Here is a 17,960-nt window from a genome sequence, read left to right as displayed (position 1 = left end):
TAAGCTGACAGTCTGCCCAATCCTCCACCTCACTTGCCTGATTAGGTTGCAAAAGGCTGTTAAACTGTGGTGCTGGATTGTTTACACTACCCCCCATGTTCCCTGGAAAGACTGGAGGCAAGTTTCTTCTATTCTTTGTTTGGTGTAAAGTTAAGATGATATGTATGGTGGGGGTTTTCTGCACTCAACACAAGAGTAAAAAGAGAGGAATTCTTCAACAAATTGATGAGGAAATGAGAGTTTGCCTTTCAAATATATGCCCAAACATTGAAGAAATCACTAGGAAACATCAGGCTCATGTTTCTCATAAACACAAGAATGAAAAAGCTTAACACATTCGAGCCGGGACCTGCCGACTTTACTAAATCTTACTAAGAATGTATCTATATGTATAAAAAGATAACTTTTTGTCATTTTTTTTTTAGTTTTAAACCTCTCTTTTTTATAAATTCTAAAAAGCATAACTCAAAAAAATATAACAAAAATGTTTTTTAATGTCAGAATAAATTTAATTTTGTCATATTTATTTTAATTATCATAAAAGCGCAATTGGACTTTATATTTTTTCTTTAACATATGACTTAATTATTATAACATATTTCTTAGAAATTTGTATATAGTGCGCCTACAATTATTTGTAAGATTTTACATGCGCCCCAACTTCAAAAAGTTTGAGAACCACTGGCCTAGAGACCCCCAGAACAGGCAGCGCGGCAGTGGTGTGGACGAACTGCCCGTGGCCCTGACCCTATCCCAGCGCTGACCACACAGGCGCGCACACATGCTCTCGACAAACGAACACGTGTGAAGGGCTTCATCCTAACAAGGCTACAAACAACACTGACAACGCCACTAATTCACAGCTGGGATCAGTTGGATGGTATCTTTATAGCATTCACTTAAAAAACAAAACCAAAAAAAAACCCAAAACAAACAAAAAAAAGCATTTAAGCTCTGGCCAGATAGCTTGTCTGGATGGTTAGAGCATCGTCCTGAAGTGCAGAGGCTGCTGGTTCAATCCCTGATTGAGGCGCATACAGGAATGAATTAATGTCTCTCTCTCACGCTCTCTCTCCCCCCTCCTCTCTTGCTAAAATAAATAACAAAATTTTTAAAGATCACTTCAAAGGTGTGGTGAAATGCACACAACATAGATTTTACCGTTTTATTTATTCATCTTAGAGAGGAGAGAGAGGAGAGAGACAGAGAGAGAGAAGGGGGGGAGGAGCTGGAAGCATCAATTCCCATATGTGCCTTGACCAGGCAAGCCCAGGGTTTCGAACCGGCGACCTCAGCATTTCCAGGTCAACGCTTTATCCACTGCGCCACCACAGGTCAGGCAGATTTTACCGTTTTAACCATTTTTAAGCGTAAAGCTCTGTGGCATGAGATACATTCCCTTTGTTCTGCAAGAATCACTGCCCTCTACAACTAGACTTTTCATTACCTCACACCAAGGTTCTGCACTCATGGGAAAGAATTCTGAAGGTCCTCCAAGTTCAACAATGGAACTGACTACAAGCCTCAATTTCCTCTTCCGTAAAAAGCCAGGGCCTCAGAGACTACTGTGATGACACAACAGCTCATTAGGGAAACAACCGACAGTTCTTTACGGGGTGCTACGCTCCCCAGCACACCAAGAACCAGAGTAATGAAATACCTTTTAAGAAGACAAGGGTGACAAGAACAACCACCCTTTATTGGGGCCCCGTGGGCCAGGCCCTGTGTGATGCTTCAGTCACTGACTCCTCTCACCAGGTACACACAGCAATTCTGCGAGGCAGTTTCGTTACCCCCATTTTACAAACAAAAACACTGAGGTTTAAAAGCGGTCACCTAGCCTACAAGTGGAGGAGCCGGAACTTGAAGCCAGGACCTTCAGGCGCAAGCAATCACCATCCATCCACGCAAAAGTACGCTCCTGCTTTTGTTCATGACCGGCCAGCTAGGCAGTGGGGTCGGGAACACCAGGAATGACTCACGGTTACTGAGCTGGGAGGCTCCCACACCACATTGACGGGTCTGAATCAGGGAGGCGGTCCAACCCCTCCAGCCACCCTGGTCTCTCACAGAAGCAACTCTTGGTCTGAGCCGGACCTAGCCAGCCTGCACCACTTCTGTGTTCCACCAGGGGGCAGTGGTCCTCCCCGATGAGCCTGCCGGCCCAGAGCATCTGGGAATCCCCGCGGATCCCCACCCTGACACCCAACCACAGAGAGAACCAATTTCTCACACAGACCAACAGTTCAGGGAACTGATTTCCGGTTTGGAACGGACGGGAACCCTGGAGGAGAAGAAACATCCCGCTGCTTTCGAGAGCCTCTTCATTACGCTCGGGAATGTTTATCAGCGTTGAAAAGAGCAACCCCCTCCCCCTACCAGCCGGAAGCTCTCCTGCACTGGGTCAGGTTCGCAGTCAACATTAACTAGCACTCTCAGGTGCACGTGCGCCTTCTCTGAACACAGGAACTGGCTCGGTTTGCCCGTGCCGGGCTTCCTGCGGCCCCGCTGACGGCTGCCCCACCCGCCTTCCCCAGGCCAACGCCACACCTCCTCTCAGGCGCCGGGCAGGGGTGCAGACACCGGAGGGAGAGGAAAGGGCCCCCACCCCGGGAGACAGCGCACAGACTGCATCCATCTTGCCCAATTATGCAAATGCATGGAGGAAATAATGCCCAGGGTCTATTATACTGGGGATCAGTGACCACGGGGGGCCGCTCCTGCCATCCAGAGCTTCCAATCATCCTTGGACAGAGCTAAAACGGCCTCCGGGGGCCGGCGTGCTGTAATCTGGAAGCTCCTGAGCCGGTCCATATGGGAACTGGGAGGCCTGGCAACACTTGGTTTGTAAGCTCGTGTCCTGACATCGAGGCCGCCAGGCCCTTCACGTTCTCCTTGGGGAGAACAGCAGTGCAACTGTTCCCAGCACCCCTTGACGGAAACCCTGTTTAATCGGGGTGAGGCCAGGCTGACACGTGCGAGTCAGGGCCCAGGGCTCGGCTCCCGGCTGAGGGAGAGGCGCAGCCAGGCCGGACCCCAGGCCCCGGGCAGCTGCCTACCGTCTGACAGGTCTGCGTTCTTGGACAGCTGCTCCAGCTCCCAGCCCAGGTGGGCAGACTCGTTCATGCTCTGCTTCTGTGCAATCTCAAGGACCATGTTCTCTTCCAGCAGCTCCTCGATGCGCTTCTTGTCCGCGTCCCGGTCCTAAGTGCACAAAGAGGGGAGCGGTGAGGACACGGCCCGGGGCACCCCCCAGACAGGCCCCGGCCCCCACGCGTCTACCCTCATTCCTGCAGGGTGAGGGGCCCCCATGCACCTGCTCACTTCCAAAACCACAGCTGCACAGAAACGACTCCGACACGGCCCAGCCCTGAGAGTTACAACCGCTCAACGACATGCTGACCCAGAGACCCAGGTGGTGAGGAGGCCTGAGGTCTCTGAGTGGCATCTGGATAAGCTGATGCTCAGCACAGGGCTTTAAAGCAAGCAATGCGGGGACAGGCAGCTTCGTGGCCTCTCAGCAGGCCTGACACGCCTGGGACAGGGCGGACAGACTTACAAATCATAGCTCAACCCTCCCCATAAATGTCAGCAAAGACCCTTCTTGTGACAAGACACTCACACACACCCATCCTCTCAGAAAAGCAAGACAGCAGTCAAGGCTTATCTGTTGTGCGGGCGCTAAGTGGTGGCCCACTCAAGCCACTGAGCTCAGTAAGCGATACCCTGCCGTCAGTGGGTCCCCACAATGGCAGCAGCAGCAACCCAGACGCTGAGAATCAGGGAAGGGCACGGCCTGACCCTGACGCCATCCCAGGCTGTCTCACACGTGCCGGCCACGCCCCTAATACCAGTTCCAGGTCGTGGAGCTTCGACTTCAGCTGCAAGTTCTCCTTCTCCAGCTCGTGGACTTTGTCACCCCGGGCCCGGGAGGCCGTCAGCTGCTCCTCCAGCATGGACTTGGTTTCAATTAAGATGATATTATCTTCTCTCAGCTCCTGGTCAGCAAACACACACACACACACACACACACACACACACGAGAGCCATCAGATTAAAGCACCTGGTCCGTGAAGACGCGTTCGTTCTCCCAGACATCTGGAGCCACCCCAATGACCCAGCGATAGAAGTGCTGCCGTGGGGAGTTCTGTCTCCACGGCTCAGCGCCTGCACCGTTTCTGGGAGGCCAGGCCAGACAGACTTCTCTCTACAGAACACATCCTCGAACCAGAAGCCATTTCAATCCGGGAAGAAGACACTTCCTCGGGGTCGGCTTTATGCCGGCTGTGCCGTGAAAGGGTTTGACACATACGACGTGTCTGGTGGGACGAGTGAACCTGCTGACACAGAGGGGGCTTTGCTGAGCCCCCGGTTCCTTAGTGAGGAAGGGGTGAGGCTAAGAGTCTGCCCTGGGTTTGAGGGCGGAGTCTAGGCCTCTCAAGCCAACGTCTGTTTTACTGATCTGGGTCCTGGACAAAAATGGCTATTCGGACAATCTTCCATTTGAACATTTTAGACCCGTTCTCGTGGAAAAAAACATTTCTCCGCAGTTTCCTGGAAATGAGGAGTGTGCAAGACACAACAAACAAGTGCTGTGGGCCTACTGTGTGCCGGGCACATGCTGGGTGTGGAACGCAATGGCTGGCCCCCGGCGGGTGAGGTGTCTGCTGGACTCTCCCCCTCCCCCCAGAGTTGCCCCAGGAACACTTGGTATCTCAGGGCGACTGAGTCCCCCCTGAACGCCTGCACAGTCTGCGAACACGCACACGCGGGAATGTCTGCTTCCCTGGGGGGCGGTTTTCCAAGGCCTGCCCCACTCACGGCTTCTAACAACTGAGTGTGGGCCGGCAGCTCCCGCTTATCCATCACGTGTTCCTTTTCCCTGCGTGGGCCGGCGTCTAAGGGTCTTAGTGGAGCGGAAACCATGCAGTGTGCTGTCAGCAGGCGCGGTTCAAAGCCTGGTGGCCGGGGAGGGTTTGCTCATTGAGAATCGGGATTCATCTGGCCGCCGTCTCTCCCCATATCGCCGGCCCTGTACTAGGCGCTCGCTGCCCCCGACTCAGGCATTCTTCACAACGGCCCGAGAGGGAGGCAGAGACAGTCCCTTCCTACACACGAAGAGGTTGACTTGGGTAAATTAAGGAGTGAGCCATAGTCACAAAGCCCGTGAGGGGTGGGGTTGGGGCTTGAACTCAGGCTGGAGAGCTCCAGACCTGTGTTTTCTCCACTGTCCTCAGCTGCCTGCAACCCACCCTCACAGAACCCGTGTGGGTCAGAGACCCCAACTCCAAACTGGTATCAGTGACGCGAACCAGAGCACTGAGCGGGGTTTCGAGCAGGAAGAAGGCCCAGCTCTCCCGCCCTGGCCACTGCCCCCACCACCCTCACCCTGTGTTCCAGTTAGTCTGCCCACCAGTGCTCCCCAGGATAACCACACTCTCAGGCCCTGAGTGTCACAGCACAGCCTGCCCAAGTCTCACGACGACTCCTACTCAGCCTTCAAAACCCAGCCAAAGTTGCCCCCCTGAGATGTGTCTGCAACTCCACTCTGTCCCACCCACCGAGTCAGGTACTTGGGCTCCCAGAGTGCCCTGGGCACTCTACAAGACCAACACAGCTGGCCTGTCTTCCTCCCCCAGGCTGTGAAGTCTGCAGGGCAGGACTATTCCAGTTCTGTTCTTGTGGGCCTCCTGGAAGTGGTCAATAACACCAGGTGGCTGAGTCACACCACGAGGGGGAATGGGAGGGGCATGGGAGGTGGCCCCGAAGGACCCGGAGACAGGTCGCGCCGGGCAGCGTCCAGAGCAGAACGCAGCGCAGAACAAAATGATTTCCAGCCACTCCTCAGACAGGCCTCCGCCCTCTGGTGGCATCGACCTTCCCCATGTATTAGGCAGCAGAAACAGCTCAATTTGCCTCGTATACCCCCACCGCGGAAGCAAGAGACCGGACTCCACGAAGCCATGCCCGAGTCCTCAGCAGAGTCCTCGGCAAAGGGCTCGGCCTGGAGGAGGGCGGAGCCGCCCCCTGGCAGCTGCCCGCAGCCAGCCAGCCAGCCTCCCGAGGCCCTGGTCCCAACTGAACCGGGAGCCTATTTAAAGGCATGACCTAGCCCAGCGAACAGCTGAGGGGCCACGTTTAGGAAGTCACAGGCCAGGTCTGACGGCCGGTCCCCAAGTGGCCCAAGAGCTGCCACGGTGACCGGGAGTGACAACTGGGTACACGGGCTGACGGGCTCCAACTCGCATGTGCACGATTAGCTAAGGGACCCCAAGTGAGGCCACGTCCCTCGATCGTGGGTCTCTCCTTCCCGCCACGAGCACGAACACGGGGAGATCTGACGCGGTAAGGCGCAGGAAGTGCACCGGGCCCAGTTCCTGAGCCCAGCGAGTGCCTGGCTGCCCGTCCCCATCACGTCCTGTCTCTGGGTCACTTGATTCAGGGCGGGCAGACTTCCCACCCACCCAGGGAAGATCGCCGCTCACGAAACTCCACCTGCTCACCAGGCTCGCTGCAGTCGGTTAAACCTCCTGGAAGACCAGCCTGTTTTTTAAGCTTCACGTGACCTGAGGTCCATGGGGATCCTCCTGGGGGTGGGCTGAACCACACACCAAACAGCAGCTCTTACTTCTCAGTGCACTGAATTCTACCTAGGTGCCGTCAACGTTAAGAAACACAGAAACACGAAGTCCCAAGTGGGAATGCAGGATCAAGGTGTTCGAAGCAGTCAGTTAAGGTCCATGAACTTAAGGGCCAACATGATCTGCTGGAGGCTGGGCCCCCCACCCACATTTTCCCTCTTCCTCGGCAAGGCCAAGGTCCTGGGGGCAGTCAGACGTGTTTCAATGTCAGGTCTACCTCCTCGCCAGCTGTGACGCTGAGCAAACCATTCCCCCTCAGCTTTCTCATCCGAGGGCGAGTGGCCCAGGGGCCGCTGAGCCTCGCGGGGCCACGAGGAGGTCGACAAGCCAGGACGCAGCTGGAGCCCCGCACAGTCCCCGCGGTGGGAGACACTCCATCGTCACGGTCACTCTGCTCCTTTTGAAGACCTCACTGCGCACCGACGTGGGCCAGACCCCAGGTCTGTAAAGAACCAGAGTAAAACCTTCCGCTCTTCGGGTCACGAGTCTGTTACTACTCAACTCCGCAGGGGTAGCAGAAGCAGCCAGACGACATGTGAATGAACGGGTGTAGCCGGGTTCCCATGACTCTTTAAGAACTGACGGTGGGCCGGATTTCACCCCCGGACAGCTGTAGTCTGCCCATCCCTGAGCTACACATCGCTGGGCACCGAGGACCCAAACTCAGGGTCAGGAAAACACAGACTGTCTTCAAGGAGTTGCTGGAATCATGACAATGCCACGTGGTGACACTGCCTGAAGGCGATGGGTTAACAGGAAATGTGGAGCAGGAGGCTAGGGGACAAGGCCTGTAGGACTTGACCCACCCACCCCTCCTCGGGACCCGCTGGGGGAGGCGGGCTGGGCCGAGGAGACCCCAGAGGACTCCGGGGGACCCAACGGGAGTTGGGTTTAGCTGAAGCAGAGTTCCACTGGGGACCAGAGGTGGGTGAGCGCCAGAGAAGGGCAGAGTGTGGGTTTTATCCTAAGAGCCACGGAGAGGTGCCCCGACGAGCTTAGAAGGGCCACTCTGGCAGCAGGACGGCGGATGCGAACAGAGAGAGACAGACAGAAGGGCCAGCTCAGGTATCTGAGGTGGGGGGGTTCGTTTTGGAGTAATAACACTGTGACCCTGGGCAGCCACTGGATAGTACGAGCAAACAAAGAGAGGGGCCAGCCCTGCAGCCCCACTCACTCTTCAAACACCTGCTGGCAGACGGGGACGGGGCCCTGGAGGACGGGGAGCACCTGGGACCCCAGTGGTGGAGCGGGGAGAAAGGAAGAAGAATCAAGGTTAACCGGCTCCGGGTTGAGTAGCTGGGTGGGTGGGGGTGACTGCAGCCTAGAGACAGAGCAGCAGGCTTGGGGGAGGGAGACGGTGGGTTTAGACATGGATGCTCCGGATGGACTGAGCCCTGGAAGGCAGGAGACAGCCAGCCTGAAGGTTAGGATTTGGGACCTGTCGGTCTGTGTTAGCTAAAGCAGCTAAAGCGGGGTGGGGGGGGGCAGATGCCACGGAGAAAGCCCAGAGGGGAGCTGCGGGGGGCACACCAAGCTGACCGGGAGTGGGCCCGGGAAGGCCAGCTCGGGAACTCAGGCACAAGAGGAGGGCGGCTCGATGAGGAGGTGGGTGCAGGTGTCCAGGCCACAGAGAGGGCGGGCGAGGGTGGCTGGACGCGCTCGCCGGACCTGGGCCGATTCTCAGGCACGGCTGCAGCGGAGTGGAGGTGCAGGGTCAGCAGAAAGCCCGGGGATGGAGGGAAAATGAAGGACACGGGTCTTCCCTTCCTTCAGACAGGCTCGCAGAGGACTGGGCAGAAAGTGCAGGTGGGAACAGCTTGAGAATCCTAAAGACTAGACTCAAATCAACGTATCTTGAGGACCTTCTCCTACTGGGGATGACAAACAAGGGTTTAGCAGCCGGACCCCAGGGTGCAGATGAGCGGCTGTGCCTTGGCCGGAGTGTGAGTCCAGCTAGGGCCCCATCTCTCAGGCCCGGATCTTCAGGGCGGACCAAGCCCTCCTGAACCGGGCACTGTGGGGGATGTCTTTAGGGTGGGTGTGCACCAGACCCCCGGACCAATCATTAACCCAGCTGCTAACTGCCTTGCCAACCACCTGCCCTGTCCCTCCCTGCACGGAGCAGGCCCCGGAGGCCCCGTCTCTGGGCACAGGGGCTCGCTACAGTAAGCTCACTAGAAATGTGCTCGTCACTATGCCACATGATGCCAGGGTGCAAGGGACGCGGAGACCCCCAGAGCACCACTCCTTTCACAGACGGGAACAAGGCTTGTCCCACACTCAGCACGTGGCGTGACAGCTGCGACTGGGCCCTGCCCAGCCTCCTCCGCCTCCCGACACGAGCACTGCCGAGGAAGCGGCACCTCCCTCCGGGGCAGAGACAAGGCCGCCTGGCCCTCGCCCTGCTCAGGACTGGCCCTCGCCCTGCTCAGGACGCACACGGCATGTCTGCCCGCTGCTGTGGGGAAGGGCACAGTGCACGGGACAGGAGGACCCTCCCGGGCGATCCCGGTCTGCCTGTGTCCTCTGTCCCCCGGCAGCGCAGAGGAGGGAGCTGAGACAACTGTTTGCAGAGGGAAGTCAAGGACCACCCGGTGCCAACTCACCCCGCCCCAACTCCCACTGTGCCAGAGATGCCCAGGCCTCTCTCCTCTTGTTGTTTTAACCCTTATATCAACCAGACTAGGAGCCCCACAGAAGCTGCCAGAAGTTTAAAAACCAAACAAGGAAATTTGTGTTCCATATTTTTCTAACCAAAATTAACCCTGGCCCCGCCCTGAACCCCGGGCCTTTATCTTTTCCTCCCACGTGGCCCTGACACCCTCTCCCTTTTATGTGCTTTCAGTGCTGACACTGGACAGGCTCTCGGGGAGGGCGCCCGGGCCATCTGTCACTCCCCTCATGCCCAGGACTGTCCCCTGCGCGGTGGGTGCCCACCAACGGGAGCCAGCACGAGTGTGATGAGCGTGACGAGCATGCCCCTCCGCTCCACTGCCCATCACACCCAACACGTCACCATTCCGGGGACCAAACCTCACGATTCTTCCCCGTCCCTCTCCCCAGACTGCAAGTCTGTCCATTGCTGAGAGGCGGGATTTTGCTTGATGTGCAGGCATGTAGGCGAATGAGACCCTGTCCTGCCCCCCCCCCCCCCCCCGGGGCCCGAGGTGCGCACAGGCAGCCTGGCCCGGCAGGGCTGCAAACGGTTTGCAGGGCGGCTGTAACTATTGCTACCTAAGGAGGCGTGCAGGTGCACTGTCCTCCACTGTCCTCTGGGTCCTGATACCATGGGACCCTCAGGACCGCGTGGCCCATCCTCTCTCGTGGCCTGGACGCCACAGACCACACTGTTCCTCTTGTAATTCATTACACTAACGCAAAATTTCAGGCAGTACTGATTTCACGGTAACGTCACTGTGAAAACCAGTCATCGGCATGGGAAATATTGCTGTTATCATCCAGACGCATGAAACTCGAGAACATGAAAAAGGGCTCCCATGTGAAACCCCCGAAAGTCCAGAAGCTCCCCGAAGGCAGGGAGCCAGCCTTGTTTGGTGTCAGCCCCCGGCTCCTGGTGCAGGGCGTGATACCATGCAGGCGCTAAGTCACCGCGTCTGTGTGACTGAGTGAGGCTGCTTGGACGAGGCCGGGAATGAACATGGAGACAGAAACTGAACTCTGACACCCGCCCCCCGGCCACGGGACAGAGTGTCGGGGTGAGATGTGGGAGCCACCTCCATCTGTGGTCCTGTTTGGGGGCTGCACCAGGGCCTGGAGTGCAGGGGACGTGGGGAGAGGGCTGTTGAGGCAGCAGTCTGGGGGAACTTGCGTGTGCTGACTGTCCCTGCTCTCCCAACTGTGGCATTTCCAGCAAGTGAGGAGATGCTCAGCCTCTGCGGGAGGAGACATGCCTTCCACCATCGGCTGGGCCAGCGGACCATTGCCAGGACTGAGCCAGGAGCCGTCTGCCACCCCCACCCTGGCTCGGGCCAGGCCACTTGTGCACAGCACCCAGGGGGGCTGGCGAGTGTGTCACTAACATCCTGGGGGAGCAGACGCACCCTGAGCAAGTTGGAGGAACAAGCCTGGACCGCCGCCACCCCCAGCCCGCCTCGCCCGGCCCAGGGATCCCAGGGCCCGTCTGCAGCAGGAGAGCGAGTCGAGGCCTCTGGGCAAACAGCCTGCCCCAAGCACACCTGTCGCCAACAGCGCAGCGTGGAGAGGGACAGCCACGCTCCACAGACCTGTGTTCAGTCCCCTGACAAGTGTCCTCGCTGGCACCAGGGACAATTTCTTACCATCAAACGGCCCACTCCGTACGAGCCGACACCCTGGTGTCACCCAGCTCACTAAAACGGCCTCCACACTCCAGGACTGGATTGGGGGCAAAATCCCCAAATCCTCAGATAAGAGGGTCCAGAATCCGCTGTTGACGTGAAGCAGCTGGGGTGAGCGGTCAAAGCTTCTGGGACTCCACCTGGGTCTTGGCCTCCATCCCCCCCTTAACCCTCAGATCCTCCCCTGCACGGACCCATAACCATGGTAACAGCTGGCTCCACCACTGGGGGCTTCATATAGGGCTTGACCAAATACCTGGCATTTTACCTCTTTCATCCTCTAAGAAAACCTCAAGACATAGTACAATTATCTCTATTTTATAGATGGGAAAACAATCCTGGTAGGATTTAGCCACAGAAATGGCAAGAAGTCTTAAAAACAACAACAAAAAGCTTTGTGAATAGAAGGGTGTCGCCGTGGCATGAAGTAGGAGAAAGAAAAACCTTACAAGGACGCGGGGCCCTTCAACCCTATTCCCAACCACAGCCCTTCCCCTGCAAGAGGGAGCCCTTGGGGGGTGGCAGACGGCGGAGGTGTGGGGTCTCGGGGCTCTCTGTCTGCCCTGCTCCAGCACGGGTAGTGCCCGCGCCCGCCCGCCCGCCCCACGCACCTCCATGCGGGCCTTGTAGAAGTCCACGTCGTGCAGCTTCTCCCGGCAACGCCCCAGCTCCATCTCCAGCCGCTCCACGCGGTTCGCCTTCTCCCGCAGGGAGTCCAGCTCGTCCCGGTAGGCACGAGCGGACCGGGCGTCGGCCGCCAGCTGGATGTTCTGGGAGGCAGGCAAAGACGGGACCTAGCTCAGGGCTCCCTCCGGGGTGGGGACGAGAGAACTAAGTCCCTGCGGTCCCACGAGAAGCCAATTCCTCGGGGCCAAGCGGCTCCATGTGCAAGCCGCGGGGCGGGGGTCCCCCAGGCCATCACGAAAACATGTTCTCCCCAGTCTCGGGACAGCTGGCTCTCAGGCGGCGCTGCTTTGAGCAGGAAGAAAACAGAGGCCTGGGCTGGGAGGGCCCCTGGGGTTGCATTCCTGAACCTCGGGCCAGTTACCGGGGCAGCCTGGCCCCCAACCCCGGTATACAAGACAGGGCCCGCTCACCTCCTGCTTGACTTTCTGCAGCTCCAGGACCAGCTGATCCACCTCATGCCTGGTGTCCGCAAGCTGCTCCGTCTTCTCCTCCCTGGGGGTGAGGACAGGACGCATGGGGAGGGCCCCCTCAGAAGCACCCGGAAAGCCCACCCACCGCCTTGGGAGACCACAGGGGGAAGGCGAGGGGACCCGACTTTTGGGCACGAGGGAGCCTGCGTGTGGGGCTTGCAGAAACGCTCCCGACTCCAACGGCACTTGTAAGTTTTCGATGCCTGCTCCAAATGACACCCACCAGAGTTTTCCTCGGAGGGTGTGGGACAGGGAAGGAGACCCCACGAGCCACACCACTCCACAGCTAGGTGGGCAGAGAGCCCACTGGCGGGGAGGTGAAAGCGGCCACTCCTGAGATGACAGGCAAAGTGACATCAGCAGCTGCAGCAAGCGGGGAAACAGGCTCACCAGATGGGGTGAGACCCATCCTCCCTCCTGAAGAAGACACACACCAGCGTGCGGTCACTGGGGCCCACACTGGGCCTGAGGGTGGGCAGCAGGTTGCTTCTGTCCAGTCTGTAATGTCTGGGCTGGCAAGAGCCCCAAAGACCCAGCAGAACCCCGTGCGTAGGCCCGGAGACGGGGTGGACCAGTCCACAGTCAAAGAGGGACTAAGCTCGGAGCCAAACCCAGCTGACTCCGGGGCCCAAGTCAGAGCTCGCCTGCTTGCTGCTTGGCATCGCCATGAACCCCACGTGCTAGAGGTGTGTCTGTGACACACGGCACAGGGGCAGAAAAACCAGGGGATCCCTAGAGGACTCACAGCTCCTGCCGGACGCGGCGCAGCCTGGCCTTGGTGTCCGCCAGCTCCACGGCCAGGTGCTGCCTGTCCTCGCTGGAGAGGCTGCTGGTCGGGCTGGGTGTAGAATCGGCGCTGGAGGACTGGAGGGGGCTGGGCGGCTGCTGGGCCTGGAGGTAGTCCCGCTCCTGCGTGAGGTCCACGATCAGCTGCAGTGGGGCAGAGAGGGGGTCTCACCACGTGCTTCTGCGCCCCGCGCAGCGCCTGCACTCAGACCCGTGAAAAGTGACCAGGAGAGGGGAAGAGAGTGTCGGCTGAGACAGGGGACCAGGAGGGAGGCGGGAAGAAGTGCTGGAAGTTTGTAAAAAGCGATGACACATTCAGGGAGACAGAAAGGAGCCTGCGAATGGAGCGGGTTCCCAAGTCCAACTTCCAGCCTCACACCGGTGTCTGGAGCTGACCATTCACGGCAGGGAAATGCCCACGTCCCACCCTCCATAGAAACTGGACCAGGAGGGCCAGGGGGATGAGCAGGCTTCAGAGGAAGAGGCAGGCAGGAACCTGGGGCCCCAGGCCCTGTCCCCGGGCAGGGGGTGGGGGGGCAGCCGGGCCACCTGCACACACACCTCCGTGCACTCATCCCGCTCGTCGATGAGCCTCCGGAGGTGGAGGACCATGCTCCTCGACAGGGCCTCCAGCTCCTCAGGGGCCACGTCCGGGACCTCCAGCCACTGCAGGTCGAACACGTTCTCCTGGTTGTGGGTCACCTGAGGGCACACACACGAGGTGCTGCAGAGCCCAGGCAGACCTCCCACCACCGACCCACTTCCCTGACCCTTTAACTCCCGCGCCCGGCGCTGCGCACTCCCTCCGGCCGGGCTCTGACCACTTCTGCTTTCAGCACTGGTTCCAAGGGGACACTGCGCTCCTGACAACATGGGTGTTCCCCAGACAGCCCTCAGGTATTTCTCGAGGAGCACCACCCACTTATGCCACAAGGGAGGTGAGCCCTGGGGGGGGGGGGGCCGAGGAGAGGAACAGCATCTGGTTTCCTATAAAATCTCATGCGAATATGGCAAAACATTAACACTCTGCTGTCGGAATGCGGGGTACCTAACTAACAGTCTTGTTATATTTTGGGAAGTATTTCATAAGCTAAAACATTTTGCAGGTAAGCCCGTAGCTCTCACCCCAGGGCCACCGAGGACCACCTGGTTTGCCCCTTGCCGCCGAGTGGGAGCGGAATCCCACCAGGCAGCCTCTCCATCAACACTGCCGACCTCACTTCCTCACCCCAACTCCCCAGAAGGGGCCGATGCCCACCTCACCTCCACACCCGACCACCCCCCCAGGCCAGCCAGAGGGGGCCGGAGACCCATGTCAAGTTCTGGCCTTCTCAGTCTGGGAAGAGAGTATCAGTGACTCGGAACTCGAAAGGCGAAAACTAACAGAAAAGCACCCCGTGAGGCACGCCAAAAAGAAAGTCCTTAAATTTTCCGGAAGAGTCAAGGGAAGTAAATAACAACAATAAATAAATAAATAACCCCAAAAAACATCACCAACAAAAAACGGGGCCTTTCATTTTCTCAAACGACACCCAGTTCCGTACCTCTCCCCACCCCACAGGAAAAGCTGGAATCGGCTGGTCTCGGAGAGTGAGGGGAAACGCAGCCCACGCCCACGCCCAGGGCACCCCACAGGCACGGGGCAGGGGCTCAGAGGCGGGTTCCAGGCCTGCTCCACACCAGCGCCCGGGAAAGGCCTCTTCCGTCTGTAAAGGGGACTCGGGGACACCACCCAGGCTGCACGACCATCACACGAGCAGCTTTTAATTGGAGGCTCATGTTGCTCCTCCCCCGATCCTGCCTCGGTGGGTCTCCCGTGGAGCCCGGGCACCCGAGTGTCTGAGAAGCGCCTCACTAATTCCGAAACCCAGTCCCCACCTCCAGCCACTGAAACTGAGAATCACTTGGGACTTTTCGAGCTGCCTTGCACCCATCTTTCATCTTAAACATCCTGCTGGCTGAGCAGGAAAGACATTGAGAGGCAAAGGGGCCAGAGCCCAGACACACCCGTTTTCAAGACACACGGCACGCGAGGCAAGGCAGCACAGTCCTTCGGTGAACAGGTGGCCACTCACTGACACGAACGGCTAAGGACACTGACAACAATACGACTTCCCCCGACGCCGGCTTCGCTGGGCCCTCCACGGCACCAAGCCACCTCCGTCTCCTGACTCCCGCGCTGACTCAGACCCCCCCAGCCCAGGCGGCCTGGGGCCCGGGGAACCCACCAGCCGGCCTGCCCCGGCGCCCACCGGCGCAGGGAGCTCTGGGTTCAGCTGCCCCTGCCAGACCCACACCCGCTCCTGGGCTCCTGCTCCCGTCCTTCCTGGCCCTCATCTCATCTGTCCAGCGAGACAGAGGGCTGAACCACATCTCCCAGGATGATGAGAGCGTCCAGTGCTGCTTCTGCAGGGAGGGCGGGGGTGGGTGGGTGGCAGCGGAGTCAATTCTCAGGTAGACGCTTGCCCACAGGCCTGGTTTCCAGGGAGACCACCTCTCTGATGTTGCCACCTCCGCCCAGGGCGATGGCAGACGGGCATAATCAGGGCAGAGCCCTCCCGACCCAGCCCATCGGCGGAGTCTATGGGAACAGCCCTTCTGGGACGGGCTGGTGTTTAAACCTCCCGTGCGGTGGCAGCTTGCTTCTCTGCCGTGTCACCGACAGAAACGGAGGATCTTTCTCCGTAAAGATCAACCGTGTGAAGCAGGGTGACATTTGCCAGAATACATTTTCAGGGCCTGTAAATCAAATTCTGAACCCAAACCACTTGACAGTGCTTAAAAATAGTCTGAGTCCATATTAGGCAAAAAGAGGAGACAAAAGACGATTTCATTGAGGTGTCTTTTTTTTAAAAAGTGGTTTTTTACATTTTTACCCCCATTTTATTTTAGCATGCTGATGGCTAGCTTCCCAAACAGATTCAATTTGTCTGCGGTGTCCGAAACCTAAAATTAGTAAAATCACTAATGAATGATGTAGACTTGAAGCTTTTCGCTGGTGGACAGAGCCTGACCCCAGGTTGCCATGGGAGCAGCGGTTCCTGGCTGAGCACCATAAAGCCATCCCCACACCTACCTCCTGGATATGGGCCACAATCCCGGCTTGGGTCTCAATGTCCAGCTGTTTGATTCTCTCAATAAACTCCTCTTTCCTCTCACACTGCGGAGGGCAACACGTGTTAGTGAGAAGCGTTCTGTGAGGGCGGCGATCTGAGGCCGCTGCAGCCACAGAAACTGTTTCCAAACGAACCGCCCACCCCCGCCCTGGCTTCCTCCTTCATAACCGAGAATCCGTCCTCCCTCAGACTGAGGCTGCTGTAGAATGTGCTCTGACCACCGACGACAGTGTTGTCAGGGTGCTTATTCTTAAAAACCCTATCAGGCTGAAAACACTGGAAGTGAAACACAGAAACTGGCACCTTCAACACACTCTCCAGGGAACTCTTAAGTCAAGATCAAGAACCCAGGCCCTGGCTGGTTGGCTCAGTAATAGAGCATCAGCCTGGCATATGTATATCTTGGGTTCAGTTCCTGGTCAGGGCACACAGGAGAAGTAACCATATGCTTCTCCACCCCTCTCTCCCCTCCCTTTTCTCTCTCTCTCTTTTCCTCCCACAGCCGTGGCTCGGTTTGGAGCAAGTTGGCCCCGGGCACTAAGGATGGCTCCATGGCCTTGCTTTGGCACTAAAAATAGCTTGGTTGCCTAGCAACAGAACAACAGCCCCAGATGGGCAGAACAGCACCTGGTAAGGGGTTTGCCTGGTGGGTCCCAGTTGGGGCAGATGTAGGAGTCTGTCTCTCTGCTTCCCTGCTTCTCACTTAAGGAAAAAAAATAACCCCTGGTTTAGTCCAGGGACTGGCAAACTTCATCTGCAAAGCGCCGGATGGTAAAAACACCTTTGTGCCGGCCATGCGGTCTCAGCTCTGCCACAGGGTAGGAGAGCAGCCAGAGGTGACATGTAAAGAAATGAGTGGGGCTCTGTTCTCACAAAAGGTATTTACACCGATAGGTAGTGGGCCAGACCCCGCCCACAGGCTGTAACAGTCTGCTGATCTGTGCTCTAGCCGTCCTTATACTGCGGACAATTTGCTAATGGTGCCCCTGCCAGAGGGGATCCCCACCTGCTTCTTGACAAAGGTGGCCTGGTACCAGAAACGGCTTCTGCCTAATTGGTGGTCCCTCCTCTCAGAAGCCCAGCGACCTGTCATGCTGGGCTGGAAGCAGCTTCGCCCCTACCTCACTAACGGGGAGTTTTATCACCATGAACACAAACGCAACACGCCTGAGCGCGGGCCCTCGCCGCCCCCACCTACCTGCACAGCGCAGCCCAGCACCAGCAGCAGCACCTTCTTGATTTCCTCCATACTCTTCCCTAGATCAAAAGAGCAACACTCTGAGTTAGGCTCAACTGTTTGTGAAATCTCACCAGTGACACACTAGTCTGCTGCAGGGGGAAAAATCAGATACGCTGAAAGAAAATCCTCTCTCCCCAGTGATTTTCCAGGTAGGTGTACATACACTCGCCATCTGTTTGTTAGCGTACGGGTTCATCCACTACGTAAACCAAATGAGGAGTTCTGTACGTAACTCTGTGTGGTCCTCTCTCATTCAAAACACATCACAATCGTCCTCCCGTGGTAATCAGCGAACATCAACGTCGGCATCTCCTCGTTAGTGTCGGTGGGAAGCAGAGTCCAGCAGCAGAGAACCATCTCCACAGGAAACAGCGTCGATGCAAAAATAAGACTGCGCATATGGCAACGTGACCTTTGCGTCACGCAACGGTTCCAGCAGGCCACAGCCCCCAGACTCGTCGCCCACCTTCGGGTTATCAGCACCGGCTCTTCTATTCCGTCTCCCTCCTCCCGCCCGTTTCCGTTTCAGGGTCTGGCTGGAGTATTCCAGAGCAAACCCCAGACAACGCATCCGCATCATCTGTGATGGTCTCACCCTCACTTTGCACGAAGGCCACACACGTGCTCCATCCACCCCCCTTCCGGAGGCTCCGTTTTTCGATGTTTTAACCTAAACGACGCTA

At 57.6% G+C, this 17,960-nt stretch overlaps 1 protein-coding gene across 3 annotated transcripts in view; it reads right to left on the bottom strand.

Moving 5' to 3' along the window:
- The window catches only part of CCDC88C (coiled-coil domain containing 88C), a 133,252-nt gene that overhangs the window by 42,872 nt on the left and 72,420 nt on the right, over positions 1-17,960 (bottom strand). For all 3 annotated transcript variants that reach the window (XM_066388239.1, XM_066388241.1, XM_066388240.1), the window contains 8 exons: positions 17,236-17,294; positions 15,998-16,081; positions 13,483-13,623; positions 12,881-13,065; positions 12,076-12,157; positions 11,590-11,748; positions 3,852-3,998; positions 3,060-3,204 (listed from right to left, as the gene is read on the bottom strand). In XM_066388239.1, coding sequence (XP_066244336.1) covers positions 3,060-3,204; positions 3,852-3,998; positions 11,590-11,748; positions 12,076-12,157; positions 12,881-13,065; positions 13,483-13,623; positions 15,998-16,081; positions 17,236-17,294 — 1,002 coding nt within the window. The remainder of the gene's footprint in view (positions 1-3,059; positions 3,205-3,851; positions 3,999-11,589; positions 11,749-12,075; positions 12,158-12,880; positions 13,066-13,482; positions 13,624-15,997; positions 16,082-17,235; positions 17,295-17,960) is intronic.

Source organism: Saccopteryx leptura, chromosome 6, assembly GCF_036850995.1.
Source record: "Saccopteryx leptura isolate mSacLep1 chromosome 6, mSacLep1_pri_phased_curated, whole genome shotgun sequence".
In the NCBI taxonomy this organism is placed as follows: Eukaryota; Metazoa; Chordata; class Mammalia; order Chiroptera; family Emballonuridae; genus Saccopteryx; species Saccopteryx leptura.
This window is presented reverse-complemented; position numbering and strand designations above follow the sequence as displayed.